At 44.8% G+C, this 18,335-nt stretch overlaps 1 protein-coding gene across 3 annotated transcripts in view; it reads right to left on the bottom strand.

The window, feature by feature from the left end:
• The window catches only part of emid1 (EMI domain containing 1), a 51,660-nt gene extending 34,226 nt beyond the window's left edge, over positions 1-17,434 (bottom strand). The window contains exons 1-3 of one of the 3 annotated variants that reach the window (XM_034595050.1): positions 16,691-17,434; positions 9,041-9,154; positions 8,063-8,166 (exon numbers count right to left, since the gene is read on the bottom strand). In XM_034595050.1, the coding sequence (XP_034450941.1) occupies positions 8,063-8,166; positions 9,041-9,154; positions 16,691-16,851 (379 nt within the window). In that variant the 5' untranslated portion in view covers positions 16,852-17,434. The remainder of the gene's footprint in view (positions 1-8,062; positions 8,167-9,040; positions 9,155-16,690) is intronic. The other 2 variants (XM_034595049.1, XM_034595051.1) reach the window with 2 other exon arrangements.
• Between the last annotated feature and the right edge of the window lie 901 nt (positions 17,435-18,335).

The following is an 18,335-nucleotide window of genomic DNA, read 5'->3' as shown; positions in this document are numbered from 1 at the left end:
CCTGGTTACTTAATTTTGTTATTCTTTTGAATCCATTAAAAAATTAAATCAAGCTTTCTACCAGATCAGATGAATAACAACTGGATGACTTTTTCCATGACTAGGTCAAAAAGTAATTACGGAAAAGCTGATGTTGCCGCTCAAAGCTTTCTATAAACTCTTGTGTGACTTATTTTACAACTTTTTAATCATATGCTTCACTATTAGCTTACATGCCATTCAGGAATCCGTTTTTGGACCACAGACTGTATCTAAAAATGGACGATGCATCTCCACTTCCTCCCACTAATGAAGCTAAAATATCCTGGATACAAACGCTGCCATCGTGCACATTTGGAGCCAGAGTCTGTGCAGCAGTGATCGGGTGATGGAGCCTCGGTTGTGAGGTCTCTTCCATACACACGCTCGACCAATTGTGAGAGAGTCTCAGCGTCAATCATGAGGTTTTCACCCCATTTTAGCTGGGGCTCAATGCAGTCTAGGCTCTAGGTCCTGGGCCTAACTGAAGGAAGAAGTATGAACCACTCAAACTCAATTCTGGTTACCTGCCGTTTGGATTTGAATGTACGACTTTGACTTGAAGTTTGATAACTATGGAGTCTTGTAATCTCTGCTCGTCTGTGACACTAAGATCTCTTCAGCTTAAGGTGCCAGCTGTGTATGGCTTCGGCTTTACATATCATTTCATCTCCAGAGGCCAGCTCCATTATCCTCCTCTGTTTTCCTCTTCCAGCCAGTCAAGTGAGGTCATTTCTCTTTGGTCAAGGTGATCAGCTCCTTGAGGGAAATGCCTGCTCCTCTGTCAGGTTTGAGCTCTTAAAGCCGACCAGGCATGTCTCTAATTAGACCGAGTGCCGGTCCCGTTCATCCAAACCTCCTCTCCACTCTCGTCTTCAGTCCAGAACTAATCACAACCATCAGCACCACTCCCCTCATGCCCGCCGAGCACGGTATCAACTACATGAGCAAATGGAAATATATGCAAAGACCAGCTCAAAGTGGAGCTCAAGAGTCAGACAGGGGCAACGACTTTTAAATCCTGCACCTTATCCAAAAGTGCAGCCTTTAATGGCGGGGAAACTGAGACTGAAGGATGTTTGGGAGGTCTGTGATATGTGAGGCCGTAAATGATGTCACCACAACACACCACAGTAAGATCTCTGTGATGTGGTGGTCTGTTTGTGGTTTGGTGTACATGGGAGTGGAGGAGGGTCGATGCTCCAAGCTCCATGAAATCCCCACCCACGGAGCCACAACACTGGAGCGCCTTTTATGTGGTGTTGTATATGTTTATGAACTCATAACAGAGACAAATGAGCAGCTCGATCATCAGGACTACTGGGAGGGTGCAGAAACCATGGACTGATACAGTGTGACAGAAGAACTTCTGACCTAAAAGCAACAGTTTTCATTGTGTGTTGATGCGTTTGTGGTTCTGAATGTGGATAGAACTGGGAATGAGTTGGCGTCAAGAAGGAGACATGAGGGGTTTTACAGGGGACTCTCATGACTGGAGTTTTTTTTTTGGAGAAGAAGGCGCCAGCCCCCCGCAGGATAAGCGATAGAGATAATGGATGGATGGATTTCTGAAGAGTTTAACTTCTTCTTATCCAAATGAGGGAAAATCAGTCAGCAACAACTGATAATCACTTCATTATTAACATGTGACGGGTTCAACTTCTCCTGTTTGATAATTTGCAGTTTCTCTTTGTTTCAAATGAAACTAAATGGAACATCTTTGGGTTTTGGATATTTGGTTGCAGAAAACAAGACACGTTAATCCATCACCATTGCATTGACATAACGATTCATCAAATAGTCTTCCGAACACATTTTTCACTTGTGGCCTGGTTTAGGAAGACAGCTTGGACAATGTAGGCCGTGTCCCACTGCCATTGTAAGATGTTGTGTCTCAGCTGGTGTTACAGTATTCTTTGTTGTGTTGCTTGTTGTAGCTTAGAGGCTGAAAGTGGAGACAAGCCTTTATGCTTTAATGTGTTTTACGTCCATGATGATGTTACATGTGCTCCAACACTACTGTCTTTGAAAACTAAACTAAAAACATACATTTTTAGCTGTGCTTGTCTGGTTGACCGGTCTAAATGATTTTCATTTTTTTATCGTTAATTTCTTTTATTATTAAAATGTATATTATTATTAATTCCCGATCTATTTTTTGATTGTATTTTATCTTTCATTACAACTAATTTTAATAGTTTTGTATTTTTAACACTATTTTTTGTCTTACTATTTGTTCCACATGGTTTTGTGGCTGCTGCTTCTGTGGTAGCTCACAATCTGTGCAGCACATTGCGCGTCCACCTGGAATGAAATGTGCCATATAAAGATGTGCTTGCGTACATTGTCTTTTAAACCATCAATAAAATTAAAAAATCAATCAGTTCATCAATACAATAGTTCTCAAGTTAAAACTAATGAAAATAATCTGTAGTTGCATCTCTATGTATTAGGATGAGGCTGAGTTGCTAAAGAAAAACACACTGTACAGTTGTATGAAGCTAAATAAAGATTAAGTAAGAATAAGAATAAAAGTGTGCAGGTGAGTGGATTTCTGATAGATTATTGAGATGGAGACTTGCATTAGATGAGGCCCTCAGGCAGCAACTGGGTCCATTGAACTCATCACAGCAGTATGGAACCTACAGGATCCAGAGCGCACCAGCTCCATCAATGCTGCCATTGTCTCTGCACTGACGTCACAACACCAAATATGCTTCATTACCTTCTACCTTGAGACAGTGGCGCTGTGTTGTACCGCACAGTGCCTCCCTCCTGCCACTCTATACCTGCGAGCTGAGAGATGGTGATACGCTGAAGGGCAGGGAGCAGACAGGTTAAAGCAGCTTCAGTCGCTGAGTGGATCAGAGATGAGAGAGAGGAGATAGCGCCCACACCTCTGCTCGTGAGGAGGATTTAAAAAAGGTCAGGATTTTAACGGCTCGTCTTTATCTCTCTACATGATAAAAGCGCTGTTACCAGTTCACTTGGCCTTATCTTGTCTTTCTTCCCTCTGCTCATGATTGCGTGACCTGTTGGGCTGTGAAGAGCCTGTCTGTTTGTGGGTCACGCAGTCAGCGCAGCAGTCCACTTAGTCCAGCACTGGGTGAAGGGAAAGGCCTCAGCTTTATTGGGGACAGAAGAACACTCCAGCTGCCAGGGCTCGGGTGTGTGTGTGTCTATTTTCAGGCTTTAAAGTTGTTGTTGCACTGCGCAGCTGGCACACTTCATTTCTCTCAGACTGCAGGAAAAATTGTTTTCAATGCTCTCCCCGGGGGAAGTTTGGGGAAATGATAAATAAATCAGTAAGCAGAAGAGGCATTTCCAGTCCAGGAGCCAGAAACATAAAATTTAACTCAGATTCAAGGTTAAGCATGTATGAAACTTGAAAAAAAGAGAAAGAAAAAGGTTCAGCGAAAGAATATGCATCTGTGTTTCTTGACGTCCACGTCCATTTATTTCAGATTTAACAGACGAAACACCAGAAGGTACAGGTCGAGAAATGGAGCGTAAAGCATTAAACCAAATGTGGCTCCTTATGTATAGGCTCAATAGCACAGAAATAAAAAGGAACTTATGATAAATAAAATTTACAATCGTATAAATAGGTACGTATGACTGAACTTGGCTGTGCTGGAGAAACATGAACTATAAAGACGCAGGGAGTTATAATTATAATCCTTGTGACCCCATCATTTTTATTCCACAGTCTGAAAGGCTTCTGCTGCTCAGTGTGCCCTGTATGTGGTTTGAATGGAACATTTCAAAATAATGTCATAATAATATTATCATAATTATTAGTATATATTCCAATTTAAATACCTGACCCCTCTACGAAGTATAATTTGGGGATTTTTCATAATCCTGATGCACATACCAGCACATGCTTACATAAGAGCAAGACAGTACGAAGGAGAGGCAGACAGGAGGAGAAGAAGAAGAAGAAGAAAGCTCTCCTCCATTGTTTGGTTTAGATAATTTTAGGTTGGCTACAGTCGGTATTTTCAGTGGTGTTGTTTGTTAATTAATGACTATTATGACAGTTCCCCTGAGAGGAACAGCGTGGGCTGCAAAGGCCTGGGCGCTCCCATGTCTAATCTCATCTGGGGCCCTCTGCCCAGTTCGCCTTAACTTCATCTGCTTCCAATTTGGGCTCAGCATTTGTGCATGAATATCAGCTGCTGTGGCCTTTTCTGCACGCTGGCTGCAGCTCGCCACCCTGCAGCCCGCCATCCTGCATGTATGCATGCATTTTCTGTGTCTTTGCAGCTCTCGTCTCGTGAATGCATAAAAGCAGCGGGTGTGTGGATGCCGCTACATCAAATCCATTTTTTGTGAATGAGCTGGAGCAAGAGAGACTCGCATTTTTTACATCTGCCAATGCAAACACAGGGGAAACCAGAAATGCTGCTGAAAGAAAAGAGGTGGGCTGAATGTAAAGGTGACTGTGATGTGTGTGGCTCCGTCTAAGAGGAGTGGGAGTGGAGGTCACCTGCTCCAGTTCAGCCCCATCCTCTCTGACCTCAGGCTGGGGTCCCTCCACTCACAGCTAAAGCTGTGCCGCCATTAAAGCAGCTAATCACAGTGAACAGCTGCATCCTTCACTATACAAATTCTCAACACCTCTCTCTCCCACCCACACGTTCATTCTGGCAGTCAGACAGACACATGCACCGACGTCCGTGCACTCCCACTCTTCCTTCGCTAATGGCAAGCTGCAGCCGACTGATGTTTAAAGCGTGGGGTTTAGCGTGTAGGCCTGTGATAAGCTGCGCTGAGCTGTGAAAACACAGATTACATTTCTGCGGCTTATTACAGACAGCGCGCCTCTGCCTCCCAGCCATACCGTAATTGCAGCCCAAAAACCGCAGCCTCCGCTTGGCTGCGAGATATGGCTTGATGGGACCCCCCGCGGCAGAGTTTTGACAGCCGTGCTAATTCAAGTCTACGTCCCCCCCCCACATGTTTTGCTGCACGGCGGCCCCCCTCCTGTGATAAGCCCCAGCCGTATTTTCTTTTAAGTGCCTTCCTCCGTAAATAAAATCAGGGCCGTGATGTCAACTGTCAACTAGTGTCATCTTCATACGTTTAAGACGCCGTCAAAATTAGAAGATAGAGGGCGAGGGTCCAAAATGCAAATGAATGTTATAGATTTCCAAGACTGCTGAGTGTGCAATCACATTTCACTGCGGTACTATATGTGGATGCTGATGCAGCCTGTATGAGACAGCTCTAATGTAATAATCTTATATTTAAATGTTACATTCGATATTCTCATGTCAAAGAATTACCTCCAAATGATATATAATTTTGATATCTGTGTTTAATGTAACGTAAGTTGGGATATCCCATCTGAAAACAAGCATTTACTTACTTGGAAATGCCAAAGCCAACCAAGCATACATTAAATCCCTGTTTCTGGCAGCCAATGAAAGTGCCTACATCTGCAAATACTTAGCCCTTTTTTTTTTCTCAGGCTCAATCAGAGATAAAGCCCATTGTGTTCCAGGTCCAGAAGTAAGACAATATCTCCCAAACCTCATAGAAAACAATTAGGACTCAGTAATTACACCATTGGCCTGGAATTCCAGCCAAAAAGAGAGCGAATGTGAAAGGTGCCTGTCTGATGCAGTGTTATCTTACTCCGCTTGGACTCTGATGGAGAACGTTTGTTTATCAGCCTGGGTGTGATGTCATGTTTTGCTTTTGAAGCCTTAAGTTTGAACAAGAGAGGCCAAAAAAATCCTCACAGGAGTGCGACTGGATGACAGAACGGCCTGATCTCTTCCCATAAAGTTCTCTCATTTATATCTGCTGCTTTGTGTCTGGAAACGCATGATTCCAAAATTTAAACAGAGACACGTTATCTTAGGTTTAGACTGGACCTGTTGATTTACAGATGTTGACCTGTCGGCTGGCAGGCGGAGGGGTGAGGACAGAGGGACAAAAGAGAAAACAACTCTCTCTTCTCCATTTAAAATGTAAGCGCACCAATAAACATGCTCTGGGTTTATAACGCACTTCCTTTCCCTCCCTTGCACCTTAACGCAGCCTCAGCCCCAGAGTCCTGCTGGAAATGGATGTTATTGAGATCTGCTGTAAAGCACAGCGGCCTTGGGAGTCAGACATGGCCAGGGGCTTTGGAGGTGGCCTGGTGAGAGAACCGTGGAAGTTAAAGTGGAGCCGCATAAGTAAATGAACGGATCATACACATTTTCCACAGTCTGAGCAGAGGAAAAAGGAAATGGTGAGAGCAAAGGTATATGACCAACACCGGAAGTCTTAAAGGGCATATGTATCTGGCTCTGGCTTTTATGAGATTTATGAGATTAAAAGCAATACTTTATTAATGTCAGATCTAGACAGTAGATTTCAAACAGTGCAGGAGGATGAGAGACGCTTTTATATAACAGAGATGCTTCATTTACCATGCCTTTGTAATAAAGCCATACTCAAGGTCAAACAAGTGCTTAGAGCCGTCTGAGAATCTGCAAAGAAATGTGTAGAGATTTGCAGATGGAGCCACACACAGGTATTAAGACCCTGGATTTAAAACTTGCACCCACTGAACCGTGAACGCAGCTTTAACTTCACTTTGCAACACTACAGCAGCAGATTTATGCACAATCGTGTTTCCAACTTTGCCCGTGTGGCAAGATTTTACTTCTCCTTAAAGCGCCGAATGAGGCCGACAGCAGCGGGATATCAGGTTCTGAGCTGGCAAGAGGTTCCGCTCACACGGCAGCCGCAGAACAAAGCGCCGGTGGCCCTGGATAGCATCCATGGTGCCGGAGAGTAAAGGCCCCCGTGAATGGGACCTGTCACTTCCACTCAGCGCCGTCTGTGATCTGAGCCACCCGTAACGACGCTCAGATAAGTGGCTAATCCAAGCATCCCTGTCGGCCTGTCAGCCCCCCAATGCCATGACAACCGGAGGGGAATCTCCTCCAGCAACAACTTAATTGGATAATTTCCTCCCATGTTTGACTGTGTGTTCCTCTGTCTTTGTTAAGCAAAGTCTGGTTTGTGCTTGACTGTGAATGAGTTTCTTGACTTTGAGCGAGAGGAAGGACTAAGACAACCACCATATTCATGCAGTCCTGATGTGTGTCATGTGAAAACAAGCCGGAGAATTGGAGCCATTTCTCCAGTTGAGGCCACAGTGAAGCACACGACAGACGGCTGAGAGTTGTTCTCTGCTCACCGAGGAGGGAGAGCATTAAAGAGAAGAACGGCCTCTGCTTTCAGCACCACAGAAAGTTGACCACTCGTAACTACTGTAAACATTTATTGTCCTTTGTGTCGCAAAGCCCGGTGATTTATGTTACACCCAGTCAAGTCCTGGGTCCCGGCATAAACAGACGCTCCACCCTTCTCCCCAGACTGCTGAGACCCGGGGGCCAGTGCCAGGGGAAGTCATTACACACTGTGTGTGTGTGTGTGTGTGTGTGTGTGTGTGTGTGTGTGTGTGTGTGTGTGTGCGTGTGTGGTGGGCAGCTACTGTAGTTGAAAAATGAAAACAACAGTCGGTACAAGCAAGGGATGAGAGCCGGGTTGCAGCTGGACCATAAAACTCCAAACCAACCACACAAAAGAATCAACCCTCGCACTGACTCTTAGAAGGAACACATTAAAACTGATTAATAAAGTGAAGGGAAGCTGACTCACCCCGAAGACGCTGAGGGATCTTGTTTCTTAACTTCATTTTAAAGACAGAGGCAGCCTTATGTAAACCTAATGGGAATCACTCCTGTTTGTAAGTATTACTTGTACACGTGTATTGGAAGGCACAGCGGCAGGCTATAAGACGGCAACGCAAAAGAGAGCGATGCAGATGGTGGTAAATGAATAAACTGAAAGATGTAAAGAGTGATAAAATGAGGTAATGGAAAGACAGGAAGTGGAGGGAGGACAGAAGACTGAACAATTTTGAGGTAACTTCTTCCTCTGAACAATTTCTTGGTCATAGATTACAATGTTAGCCCCCTGTGAGAGTCCAACGTGTCTGTAAATCCATGAAAACCCTGCTTCTCTCCTGACTTACCTTCTTCACAGGCAGCGCCGCTGAATCCTGGACAGCATTTCCACTCCAGAGAGGTCACTGTGCGGTACACAACTTTGTAGGAAGGTCTGACAACGGTCCTGTAGCTGCAAAAATAGACACAAACTCTCAGGTTAGCTGTCGGATGATGATGCGAATGATTTTTCGGACTCACTCGCCCTTATATTCGGTCTTAACAATATGACTGTGGCATGAACTGGAGTCACTTCAGCTGCTTTCAGACATGCACTGAATTCCGGATAACCTCCTGATATTATCCGCAGAGGTGCTGTAGGTGAGAACGCGACTGTCCGACGCCGAGGGATCCTCCTTAGTTTTTCCTGCCAGCCCCCAAGTGAAAACGTTGGATATTGTCTGAGTGAGTCCATGTGAGAATGCAGCAGAAGATTATTGGGAGGATTCATAGAGAGCGGAGGATTCAACGTGAGCAAGTGGGACTGTAAAAGAATACAAATAGCTTAGTAGAAAAAAGAGATGTAATACAAGACAAATATGTCAACTTGTAAAGACTTTTACAAATTGACATATTCGTCTTGTATTACAGCTCGTGTATTACAACAAAGATTTTGGGAATAAAGGCTGACGATGTTGTAAACTAAATTTCTAGAGCTGAATTTATAAGTAATGTTCTGCCTCAATGCTCTGGAGATTTCCTGATAGTGTGAACACGTCAGAAGTGTTATTCTCTATTATTTCCAGAGTTCATGTCTGAAAACGGCGATACAGTGAAGCTAAGAGAACACACTTCAAGTCACAGAACAAATTATTTTTTTTCTAGAACATTGGTTTGGTTATTAATGTCCTCTTTGGTTAAAGTTTTTTACAGGTGCAAAATATAAAACCCCAAAGGTCATACTCGCACATAATGTTTTAGGTGTTTTAAAGTTGTTTCCCCTCGTTTGAGTGTTCACATCTCAGTGGTATGTATGCATTAGTGGTACATTCCGTTGGCCTCCTCACCTCCCTCCTGTACATCCCTGTGGCCAGCGGCATGTCTGGTAGACTCGCTGGAGAATTGTCCCGTTCTGCACCTGGCACGTCACTGTCTTGGTGACCGTATGAGGACACCAGTTCCTGACGGGAGAAATAAAGGGAGAGGAAGTCAGTAATCCGGAGTTGAGAATAAAACAACAGCAGCAGCGTCAATTTGTTATTCTTAGACACAGAGGGAATAAAAGCCAATTTTCAAAGTAAATAATTCAAGGAAGAGCCGTGTATATTTTATAAACACCTTCAGACAAGTGCACTCACACTACAGCACTCTCATAAAAGTAAATTATCCATGCAGTCACAGTCAATGCTCTGTTGTCTCCTTGTGGGATCTGATTCTTCTCTCCTGTTTCCCCACCCTTTTGTTTTGAAACTTCTTTATGGTGTTTACACAGTTTTTTATCAGCCGCGAGATTTGCAGGAGTGCATTGTGGGCAGTATTTACATTGCAGCATCTCCTCGGTCAATACACATCCGTTTGCACTTGGCTCTCAGGGGAGGTAAAGTCTCGCTGGAGGGAGCACAGAGGAAGACGAGGTCTCGTAGGGGGATTAAAGCTTTTTATCACCGGTTAATGTTGGGTCATGAGTCCACTCGCTTTCCACAGAGGACCTGCGAGACATTATGAGGATTCACTGAGGCTGTTAAGAGCCTGACCTGCTTATGTAAAGGTCAGAGATCTGATAGTGAGGATATAAACACTTAGAGCAGGCAGAGTCATGTGTGCTCACCTATGGCCACAAACTCTAGAAGAAGAATTTGATATATTCTCCTCCTTTTTCCACATTTGTGAAACCATGAGGCTAAAAGCACCACAAATGAGTAAGGGAGGAGATGACCAAAGTTTAGCACCAGAGGCAGGTTTCATCTCATCCCTCTGAACGGCTTTAATACATGGAAAACAAAATATACCCTTATTAGTATTAATTTGTATGGATATGTTGGAGGAGAAACAAGGAGAACCATTACTATAGGCTGTGTTTACACAATCAATAAGATGTATGGAAAGGGGGCTCTAAGTCGAAACTACAAAGGAGGCTTGTTGTGGCTTGTAGCACAAAACTGCACTTTGTGTGTTCCAATGCCAATGTGTGTGCAAGAGAGGGAGGGCTGTTTGTCAATATGTGAGACCGTGTGTGTGTGTGTGTGTGTGTGTGTGTGTGTGTGTGTGTGTGTGTGTGTGTGTGTGAGCAGTTTACAATAAAGGAAAGTGCCAAAGGCGGAGGATGCGGAGCAGCCCAGAACCACCTCACATTAACAATCTGCACATGTTGCAGTGGCCGCACACACACAAACCTGAAGCTCTGAGAAATGTCTGTGTATGACTGCACTTACTGGTACTTTTTGACAAAGGTCTCTGTCCCAGATAAGATACAGATAAAGAAATAAAGACCACTTGATTCTATCAGTGGCTTCAGAACTCCCTTCTTTGTTCTGCACCTTCGCCCTGAGTCCTGGGTTATTTTGGCCATTTTTTAAATTCTATCAATTTTGCTTTGTATTTCACAATGTAAAATGTTTAGCGTGCCAATTTATTTCAGCACAACATTGCCTACATTTTTCACTTTAACAAAATACATCAACATATTCAACAAAAAACACAAGACACATCACGTGATTTGATCACGCTGGCGTACAGCATGTATGAAATGTGTCTCGGACCGTGATCGGGACAAAAGGACCAAGGTTTGGTCCGTTCAAAAGAGGGGGTCTTGGTCGGAATCAAACTGAATCATTACTAGTTTGTTTGCAGTGAAAACACTTTTTAGGATGGTTCAGACGTTTCACTTGAAGTTGACGAAAGCTTGTTACCCATTAAAGAATAAAAGGAGAAAAATAATGACAAGAAAAATAAGAATTAGTTGCTGTAGAACATCTGGAGAAGAGGATATGAACTATTGCATTGTAATTTGGTTAAATGGGCCAACTTGAAAAACACTCTCTGAAACTGAGAGAGTGAGAGGATCAATGTCAAGTGAAGGGAGACGCAGCACACGAACATGATGATGACAGGACGTAGGTGTGTCATGCTAAGAGTTCACGAAATTGCAATGTGAAACCAAAACTGAGTGAACATGATGTAACAATAACATGAACCTTGGTTCAGTCATTGGTTCTTTCAGGTGTGAAAACAGCCTGAGACAATATATCCCACTAACAAGTCAAAGGAACTCTGCAGACACAGTTTGAATTACTCAAATATTTGTCTAGAAAAGTGAGCGGGCAATTCATCTGCCACACATGCTATCTAAATATATATATATATGTATATTTATTCATCAGCCATAAGGCAACAAACACAGATTTATATGATCTGGTTTCTGTCCCTTGTCCAGAAAGACCTGCTCTGATTGGTGTAAGGTTTCAAACACCGAAGGAGCTGTGGTCAGGTGGAGCTGGACACTGGGTACCAACGCCTCCCCACCACCCAGCAGACTAACATCGGAGGTTCCCAGGCTGAGAGGACGTTTCACCTGGGAACAGCTAAGACAGTCACCAGGGGGTACGAGGAGGGAAGTGAATTGAGTTTTATGGTCTCCCCCTCTCTCTTTGCATTGTACTTATGCAATTACCAAAGAGGAAATGCCAACCACCGCCGCTGCCGCTACTGCTGCAGTGAATAAAAGAACAAAAGCAGCTGGCATTACAGACTTCACCGTTTCCCAGATGGCTTTGCAACCAATACCTGCATTACCTACATAACTTGCTAAAGCTGAGTCAAAATAATTACAAGGCAGCTAAAACAATACTTTCTTTCACTGCAAAGGGGACGGAGATGATGATGTATTCCTGGTATTACCTGCGGGCACAGGTCACACCATTATCACCTCTGGGATGTAAAAGACTGAATATTAAATATCCGTCTTATTACAGAGCCCTGAAGCAACAATCCCACTCATATTGTTCCTGAGAACTGCTACACAATGGACTATTGAGTATTGAAATGATAATAAAGCAACGCAGGTGCATGGTGCGCCCAGTCTTTAACTGTCAAATGTTTCCTAGTCAACACCTTCTTCTTACTGCAGGCGCCCCTGTGTTATGAAGTGTGAAACCCAGCGGCACCGTGCTGTTTCACTGGCAAAGGCACCAACGCGGGCCCTCGGTGAGTATCAGGTCTCTAAGCACACATGGCACACACTGAATTGCCGGACCCAAGCTAAATAAATCTTCAACCATCTCTCAGAGTCACACATATCCACAGCCAACAGTTAAGACAGAAATCCACGATTTTAAAGGGACGGAAAAATCACAGCTTTGGCCCATCTGTTCCTCAACGCCACGGACGCCAAGACAGTAAAAACGCTGGAGAGCAACAAAAAAACTTTGCTGAAGAGTAAATGATTGCAAATGCTGACAGAGAGCTTGTGAACTTGTCAAAAGGGTTATGTGGTGTATTCTGGTTACTGAGCATGCCCTCATCGTGCCCTGCTTTCTGTGCAGTCATTCATGATCACACTACTGAGTTGGTGCACTTTCAGCAGCAGACTGTGTGGGGAGGAAGGAGCTGGGAGTTGAGCCGTGTGAACTCACAAGAGGGCTGACGAGGGTAAAAAAAAAAAAAAATGAAAATCTCAGTAACTCCCTTTCCTTCCACCCATCCATTCATGTTCTGTGGGAGGAGGGACCTACAGTCAGAGAAATGTTTGAAATGCAGGATGGATATGAATCTAGAGGAATTTCTGTAGATCTCTGTCTGTTGGAAAAATACTTGGGGGGAACAAAGGACAAAAGAGATGTGGCACACGACCAGAGGAGAGGAGAGGAGAGGAGAGGAGAGGAGGGGTAGGAGGAGAGGAGAGGAGAGGAGAGGAGAGGAGAGGAGAGGAGAGGAGAGGAGAGGTCATTTTATCATAAAGGTCAGATAAGGGAGCTTCCCATGGGAAAAGGGAAGAGAAAAGAAAGACAATTATGAAGCAGTGTTGGTCCCGCGGGGGAAAGAAGAGGCGTAAGATAAATGTGCTGCAACAACAAAAGACAAAGCGGGAAAAAAGACAGAGAGTAGAGTCCCTGTGAAATTAATGACGAGAGGGGGATACGACATTCCTGGAGTCCTAATCTGCAGCTTTTAGGGAGAGCAGAAAGAACCAGAGGAGCCTATGAGAGAGCAGCGTGAAATGAAGTGTGACAGAAAATGAATAATCTATCTGACAAGAGTTATGTTCGGTTTGCATTTGAAGAATTATGAAGTAAGACAATAGAGAAGATTAGTGCTGGTGGGATACGGAGCTGCGTGTTCAACGCTGTGCTGTGTTTTCCTTCAGCGGAGGACACTGAAGACCATGAAAGCACCTCGGTGAGGCCTTGAAGGTCAGGGCTAAGTGACTCTTCACAGCAGCCGCACAGGAGCAGGACAAAAACTCTCATTTGTCTTTGTCTGTTTTGAGCTTTCAGGCCTGGACACCTGTGAGCTTTAAGTGCGTCACTGTGTGTAACGGGTACGTGCATCTTTAAGTGTCTGAGGCAGTAAACACCTGCTCTGCTCATCATGAATGAGATTCTGCAAAACGTGTCACTCGCAGAGTGTGAGTGAGACACTGGTGCAGGACTGAAACTGACGGTTCATTTCTCGATTCATCCTTTATTTAATGAAATTTGAGAAAAGAAAATCCTAAAATATCCATCACAATTTCCCAAAACCAAAGGTGACGTTTTCAAATGTCTTGTTTCATCCAGCCAACAGTCTTAAACCTGAGTGAAACCTTTTACAATTAGAATGTCACTCAGTCAAGCGCATACCTCCTTCAAGGCCCAACTAATTTCCCACACTCACAGATATCAGTTCCCTAAATGTGCTCTGGGAAACCTGTAAAATGTCGAAAAACATCTTTAAACTTTAAAGAAAGTGATAAAAGAATTCCTGGATCCCTGACCCCTGACCCAGATCTGTGCCAAAATTGATTAGGTTCTTCCCTGATTCGGACCACATCCTTGGATGTGGTACGAATCGTTGTTTTTGTGTAATCCTGCTGATAAACAAACAAACAAATCAATTTAATTAACAGTTTGGTGTATAAAACATCAGAAAATAAACAAAGAAAAGAGTGCAAGGTGTTGTCTTACAAGGTCTTATTCCCTCAGTCAATGTTTTCACCGCTGTCCATTTGTTTGTTTGTTTGTTTGTCAGCATAATTACTCAAAAACTAAGACTTGCAGGAAACTTGGTGGAAGATCCTTTTAAATTTTGTTTAAAAAAAATTATTGTAATCTCTTTCTTCAACATTGTGAGAGCATTGTAGGCATTTGTTTCCGAGATTTGTATTGATTTCTCAGAGAACAATTCATTGAATCTTAATCAAAACAAATCAGGCATGTTTAGGAGACTTAGAGAGAAGGTATATTAGCTCTACTGAGTGCCATTCTAGTTTTGTCCTGCCACTCAGTCAAAAATCAAACCTATGTTACCATCATGTAAAATCATATTTGAAATTTGTTTCGCTTTAACAGCGACTCAAATTAATCTATCAATGAAATAGTTGCAGATTATTTTTGGTTTCTAATCAATTAATCGTTGCAGCTCCTCACTGGTGTATGGTCTCGCTGTGTACGAATAATCCCAATGCTGGAAATCAGCCATCTCGAATCATGTATCTGTACAACTGGGAGCTCATATCCTGCATGAACAAGTTACCTGAACAAACATAAAGTGAAGTTGCCTAAGCAGTCAAATCCAAAGCCAGTTTTAAGCAACTCAGGACCCAGCCGAGTGGAATTGTCCGTCTTCATTCCCATGCTTAGAGAAAATGTGGATATGGTTAAGATGGGTGAGGAATGAGGGCGGCCACAGGGCTCAGACTGCCTGTCAGACCATGACAAGTCCTCTGAGGGAGGATAAAGAAGTGGGCGAGACAAAAAGTAAAGAAGCAGCTCCCTCAGTAACCCCTCAGCGTACTGAGCTCATATAGTCATTAAGAACACCAAGGGTGAACGAACACTTTATCAGCTCCTCCACAGAGCGAGCGCTACAGTCCAGAAATTACTCAGGAGCTGTTAATCCCCTTTGATTTGGGTAATCACTGTGTGAAGACAGGCAGGTATGGGAGGATGTTCACAGTGATGTTTTTTTGTGACAGAATCCTTTCCCCCAGTTTGCTAAAATGAATATTTATTTCCTTTCAAGTGCCTGAGCCACAATGACAAGTTAAGTCTCTGTCATTGAATGTCAAGTTGTTAATGCCGATGAGAGCCTTCTGTTGTCTGAAGTCCCTCGGCCACCGGCTTTGTTGACACACCATAAACTGATGCTCTCACAGATCGGGCCACACAGCAGGTGGATCGAGACTTCCAGCTCCTCTGGTGTCACCTCAAACCCGCTGACCTCTCCGCCTCCGGACACGGCGGTTGACTCACAACCAACAGCAGCTTCTTCTCTGTCCCATCCCTGCCATTCCTCCTCTGCCGCACACAAACAGCGGCGAGCCGACTGTAAACTCACATCCCCTTCCCCAAACAAGCCCAGATGCAGCGGAGTCCCAGCTGCCTGTGTTTAGTAAACACGTTCCACAAACCTCTGGCCGTGAGTGACAGGGGGAGCTGAGTGGTTGAGGTGATGTGAGCCGGTGGAGCGAGGCTGCGGGGAGCTCTGAAAGCCACCTGGACACACCCAGGAGAGAGGGGCCTCCTCAGAGGGGTAGGGGGTCTCATGCAGGCTCCAGGACCAGGCTTAGCCCACACACACACACACACACACACACACACACACACTCACTCACGGCCTGACAGCATAAATATTTGCACGAAGGTAAACCTCCTCTCATCACTAAGCACTGGCTGGTCTCCGAGCTAAACACTGGCCCTGTGCAGGAGGGAAGCAGAGCTGGGTGATGCTCTCGTCTGTGTTTAGTCTCACGATTGTCTCCTTCAACATACGTTTTTTTCATGAGTCTGTCTGAACCCCCTTTCATTCAGTGACCTTTCCTGTGCACTATAGTAGAGGCGCATGAAAAACTCATTGACAAATTCAGGATGCACCCTGGGATCCACACAGGTTCTCAGAGGAGCAGCAGATGTTGATGCTGCTGCTGCTGCTGCTGCTGCTGGGTTAAGAGACAGAGGCAGAGGTGCTCTTGGGAGCCTCACAGAGAAACGTGGGTGAGCTGGGACGACAATGGGAGTCAGCAGAGCTATGTGTACTGCCAGCACAGGAAAAAGGAAACCAAGTGTCGGGAAGACAATAGGAGCTGCTAGATGGATGGAGATGGGAGTAACTCTGCAGAGTCATGCATTAAAGGGCTGCTGGGGTCAAACACACACTGTTAGAACAGATAAAAGCAAAACATGATGCCCTACTACTTACTTCAGGATACTCTCTGATCCAAACTCGATACACTTATATTTCATTTATTCATTTCATTTCTTTATTTCTTTATTTTCATTAATTGTTATTAATTAAGGATGATGGGACTGTGATGGGATGTGGAGATTCAGTGAAGTTATTTTTCTATCTCTCCTTTGGAAGAGTAACTTCTGTAAAGGATGATATTCTAAGAAATAAAGAGCATAAAAACATAAAGAAGCAATAAAGACGGTTTGTGTGCATGTAACAGGACACGAGTCAGGATTAACATACAAAGCAGTGTGTAGGTATATGGCAGTACGATGACTGGATGCTTTCTTTACCTTTTCTGGTAGACGGAGGTGTGGGAGGCTGCTGAGTAGGTCTTGTAAAGTCCCGTCTTCCAGGTCCCGTCCACGGCCGCGCTGAGCCAGAGCAGCAGCACCGTGCACAGCAAACTTTTCCTGCAAAGCGCGGACACGCTCTCCCGTTGGCGCGGTCCCATTCCCGTGGCATCCACGGCCAAACGGCCAGAAGAAAAAAAGTTTTTTCTATGACGAGCCCAACTTCCCCCGGTGAGAAAACAGACCGGTGAACGGATCCAGCTCTCGGGGGGAATCTGTCAAACAGCACCGGGTCGGCAGGAGAAGACACGCATCCTATTCACCACAGAGGCAAACGCGCAGTTAAGTTGAAACACGATTTCTGGCACTAGTTCGTGCGTAAAAATTAGCTTTGGTTAAATCCTGAGTGCGCCAGAGGAAAATGCCACCCCTGAAACCCCCGCCTCCCGTTCGCCTAACACAGATCTGCAGTTTGTAAAGCTTGCGCACAGTGAGTGTGTGAGTGTGCGTGTGCGTCCTCCTCTCCCTGCTCTGCCTGCCTCCGTCTCTGTGAGCGCGTAACGAGCCGAGCCTCTGCAGCAGCGGGCATGACACCACTTTTATAGTCTCCTCGGGTCCTTTGAAAAGCGCAGCCTGCTGGGTCTTCTCTCCTTTTTTCCACCCTCCCCAGTTTCTACCTCTCGCTGAGGACAATGCGCGCTTAAGGCGACGGCACGTTACGCACGGCATTTGTTCTAAACGAATTATGAGCTGCAGCTTCTCAGAGGTTCTTATGAAATCCCTGGAACTGAGCCCGAGATGAGGAACTGCTTTTTAACATGAGAGGATATAAAACAAATCTATCCATCTATCTACCCATCCATCCTTCTATCCACCCATTCATCCATCCATCCATCATCCATCTCTAAGTGTCAGGTTACAGTGACCTCTCTCTACCTGTGCATTGGGGACATGTAGGTTTGCATTCATTAACCACAGAGCTGCTCCTGCTCCAAACTAAATATCTGGCCCTGCAGCTGAGAACTCAGGCCCAACATGTTGATCTGTGGTTTGGGGATGACTACAGCTCTCAGGGCCCACGAGCTGAGCTGCAGGTTTCACCAGCTGTGATGCTGTGGACTGCAGAGAGAACTGGTTGGCTGGTGAGGTTCTCAGCTGGTGAGAGATGTTAACATTCAGACTGGCACAAAATCGCCACCTCACTTGGTGAATGGGGGGGGGTTAGCAAATGTATGACTGAGTGAGCCCACCTGCTCTCAATCACAATAAAAGGAAACTAGGATTTGGGGGGTGGGTGTGGAAAAAGATGTGCCAGAGTTTTTTGTTTCAGGGCACCCTTGGCATTTTATGAGGCCGTTCGGTGCAGAGCAGGAACTGGAGCAGTGTAGGGTTCATGTAAATCCCACAAGCAGCTGAAAATAATTTGACCTCTGGAGGAGGGAGACGGGGTTGGTTCCATTGAGAGGATTTCTTTCTCCCCTCATGTCTCTCCTTTCTCTCCTACTTCCATGAGTCCCTTCCCTTTTATAGTTCAGACAAAAAGAGCAGCATTGCCTATTGTCTGTGTAGTTTAGTGATCTGTTCACTCATATAAAGTGGTAGTGACTTAAGCAACACACCACTTTCCCTCTTTTCAGCAGGGGAA

The sequence above is a fragment of the Hippoglossus hippoglossus genome, chromosome 9, assembly GCF_009819705.1.
Source record: "Hippoglossus hippoglossus isolate fHipHip1 chromosome 9, fHipHip1.pri, whole genome shotgun sequence".
Lineage (NCBI taxonomy): Eukaryota > Metazoa > Chordata > Actinopteri > Pleuronectiformes > Pleuronectidae > Hippoglossus > Hippoglossus hippoglossus.
The sequence above is the reverse complement of the archived record's forward strand: the minus strand, read 5'-3'. Positions and strand labels throughout refer to the sequence as shown.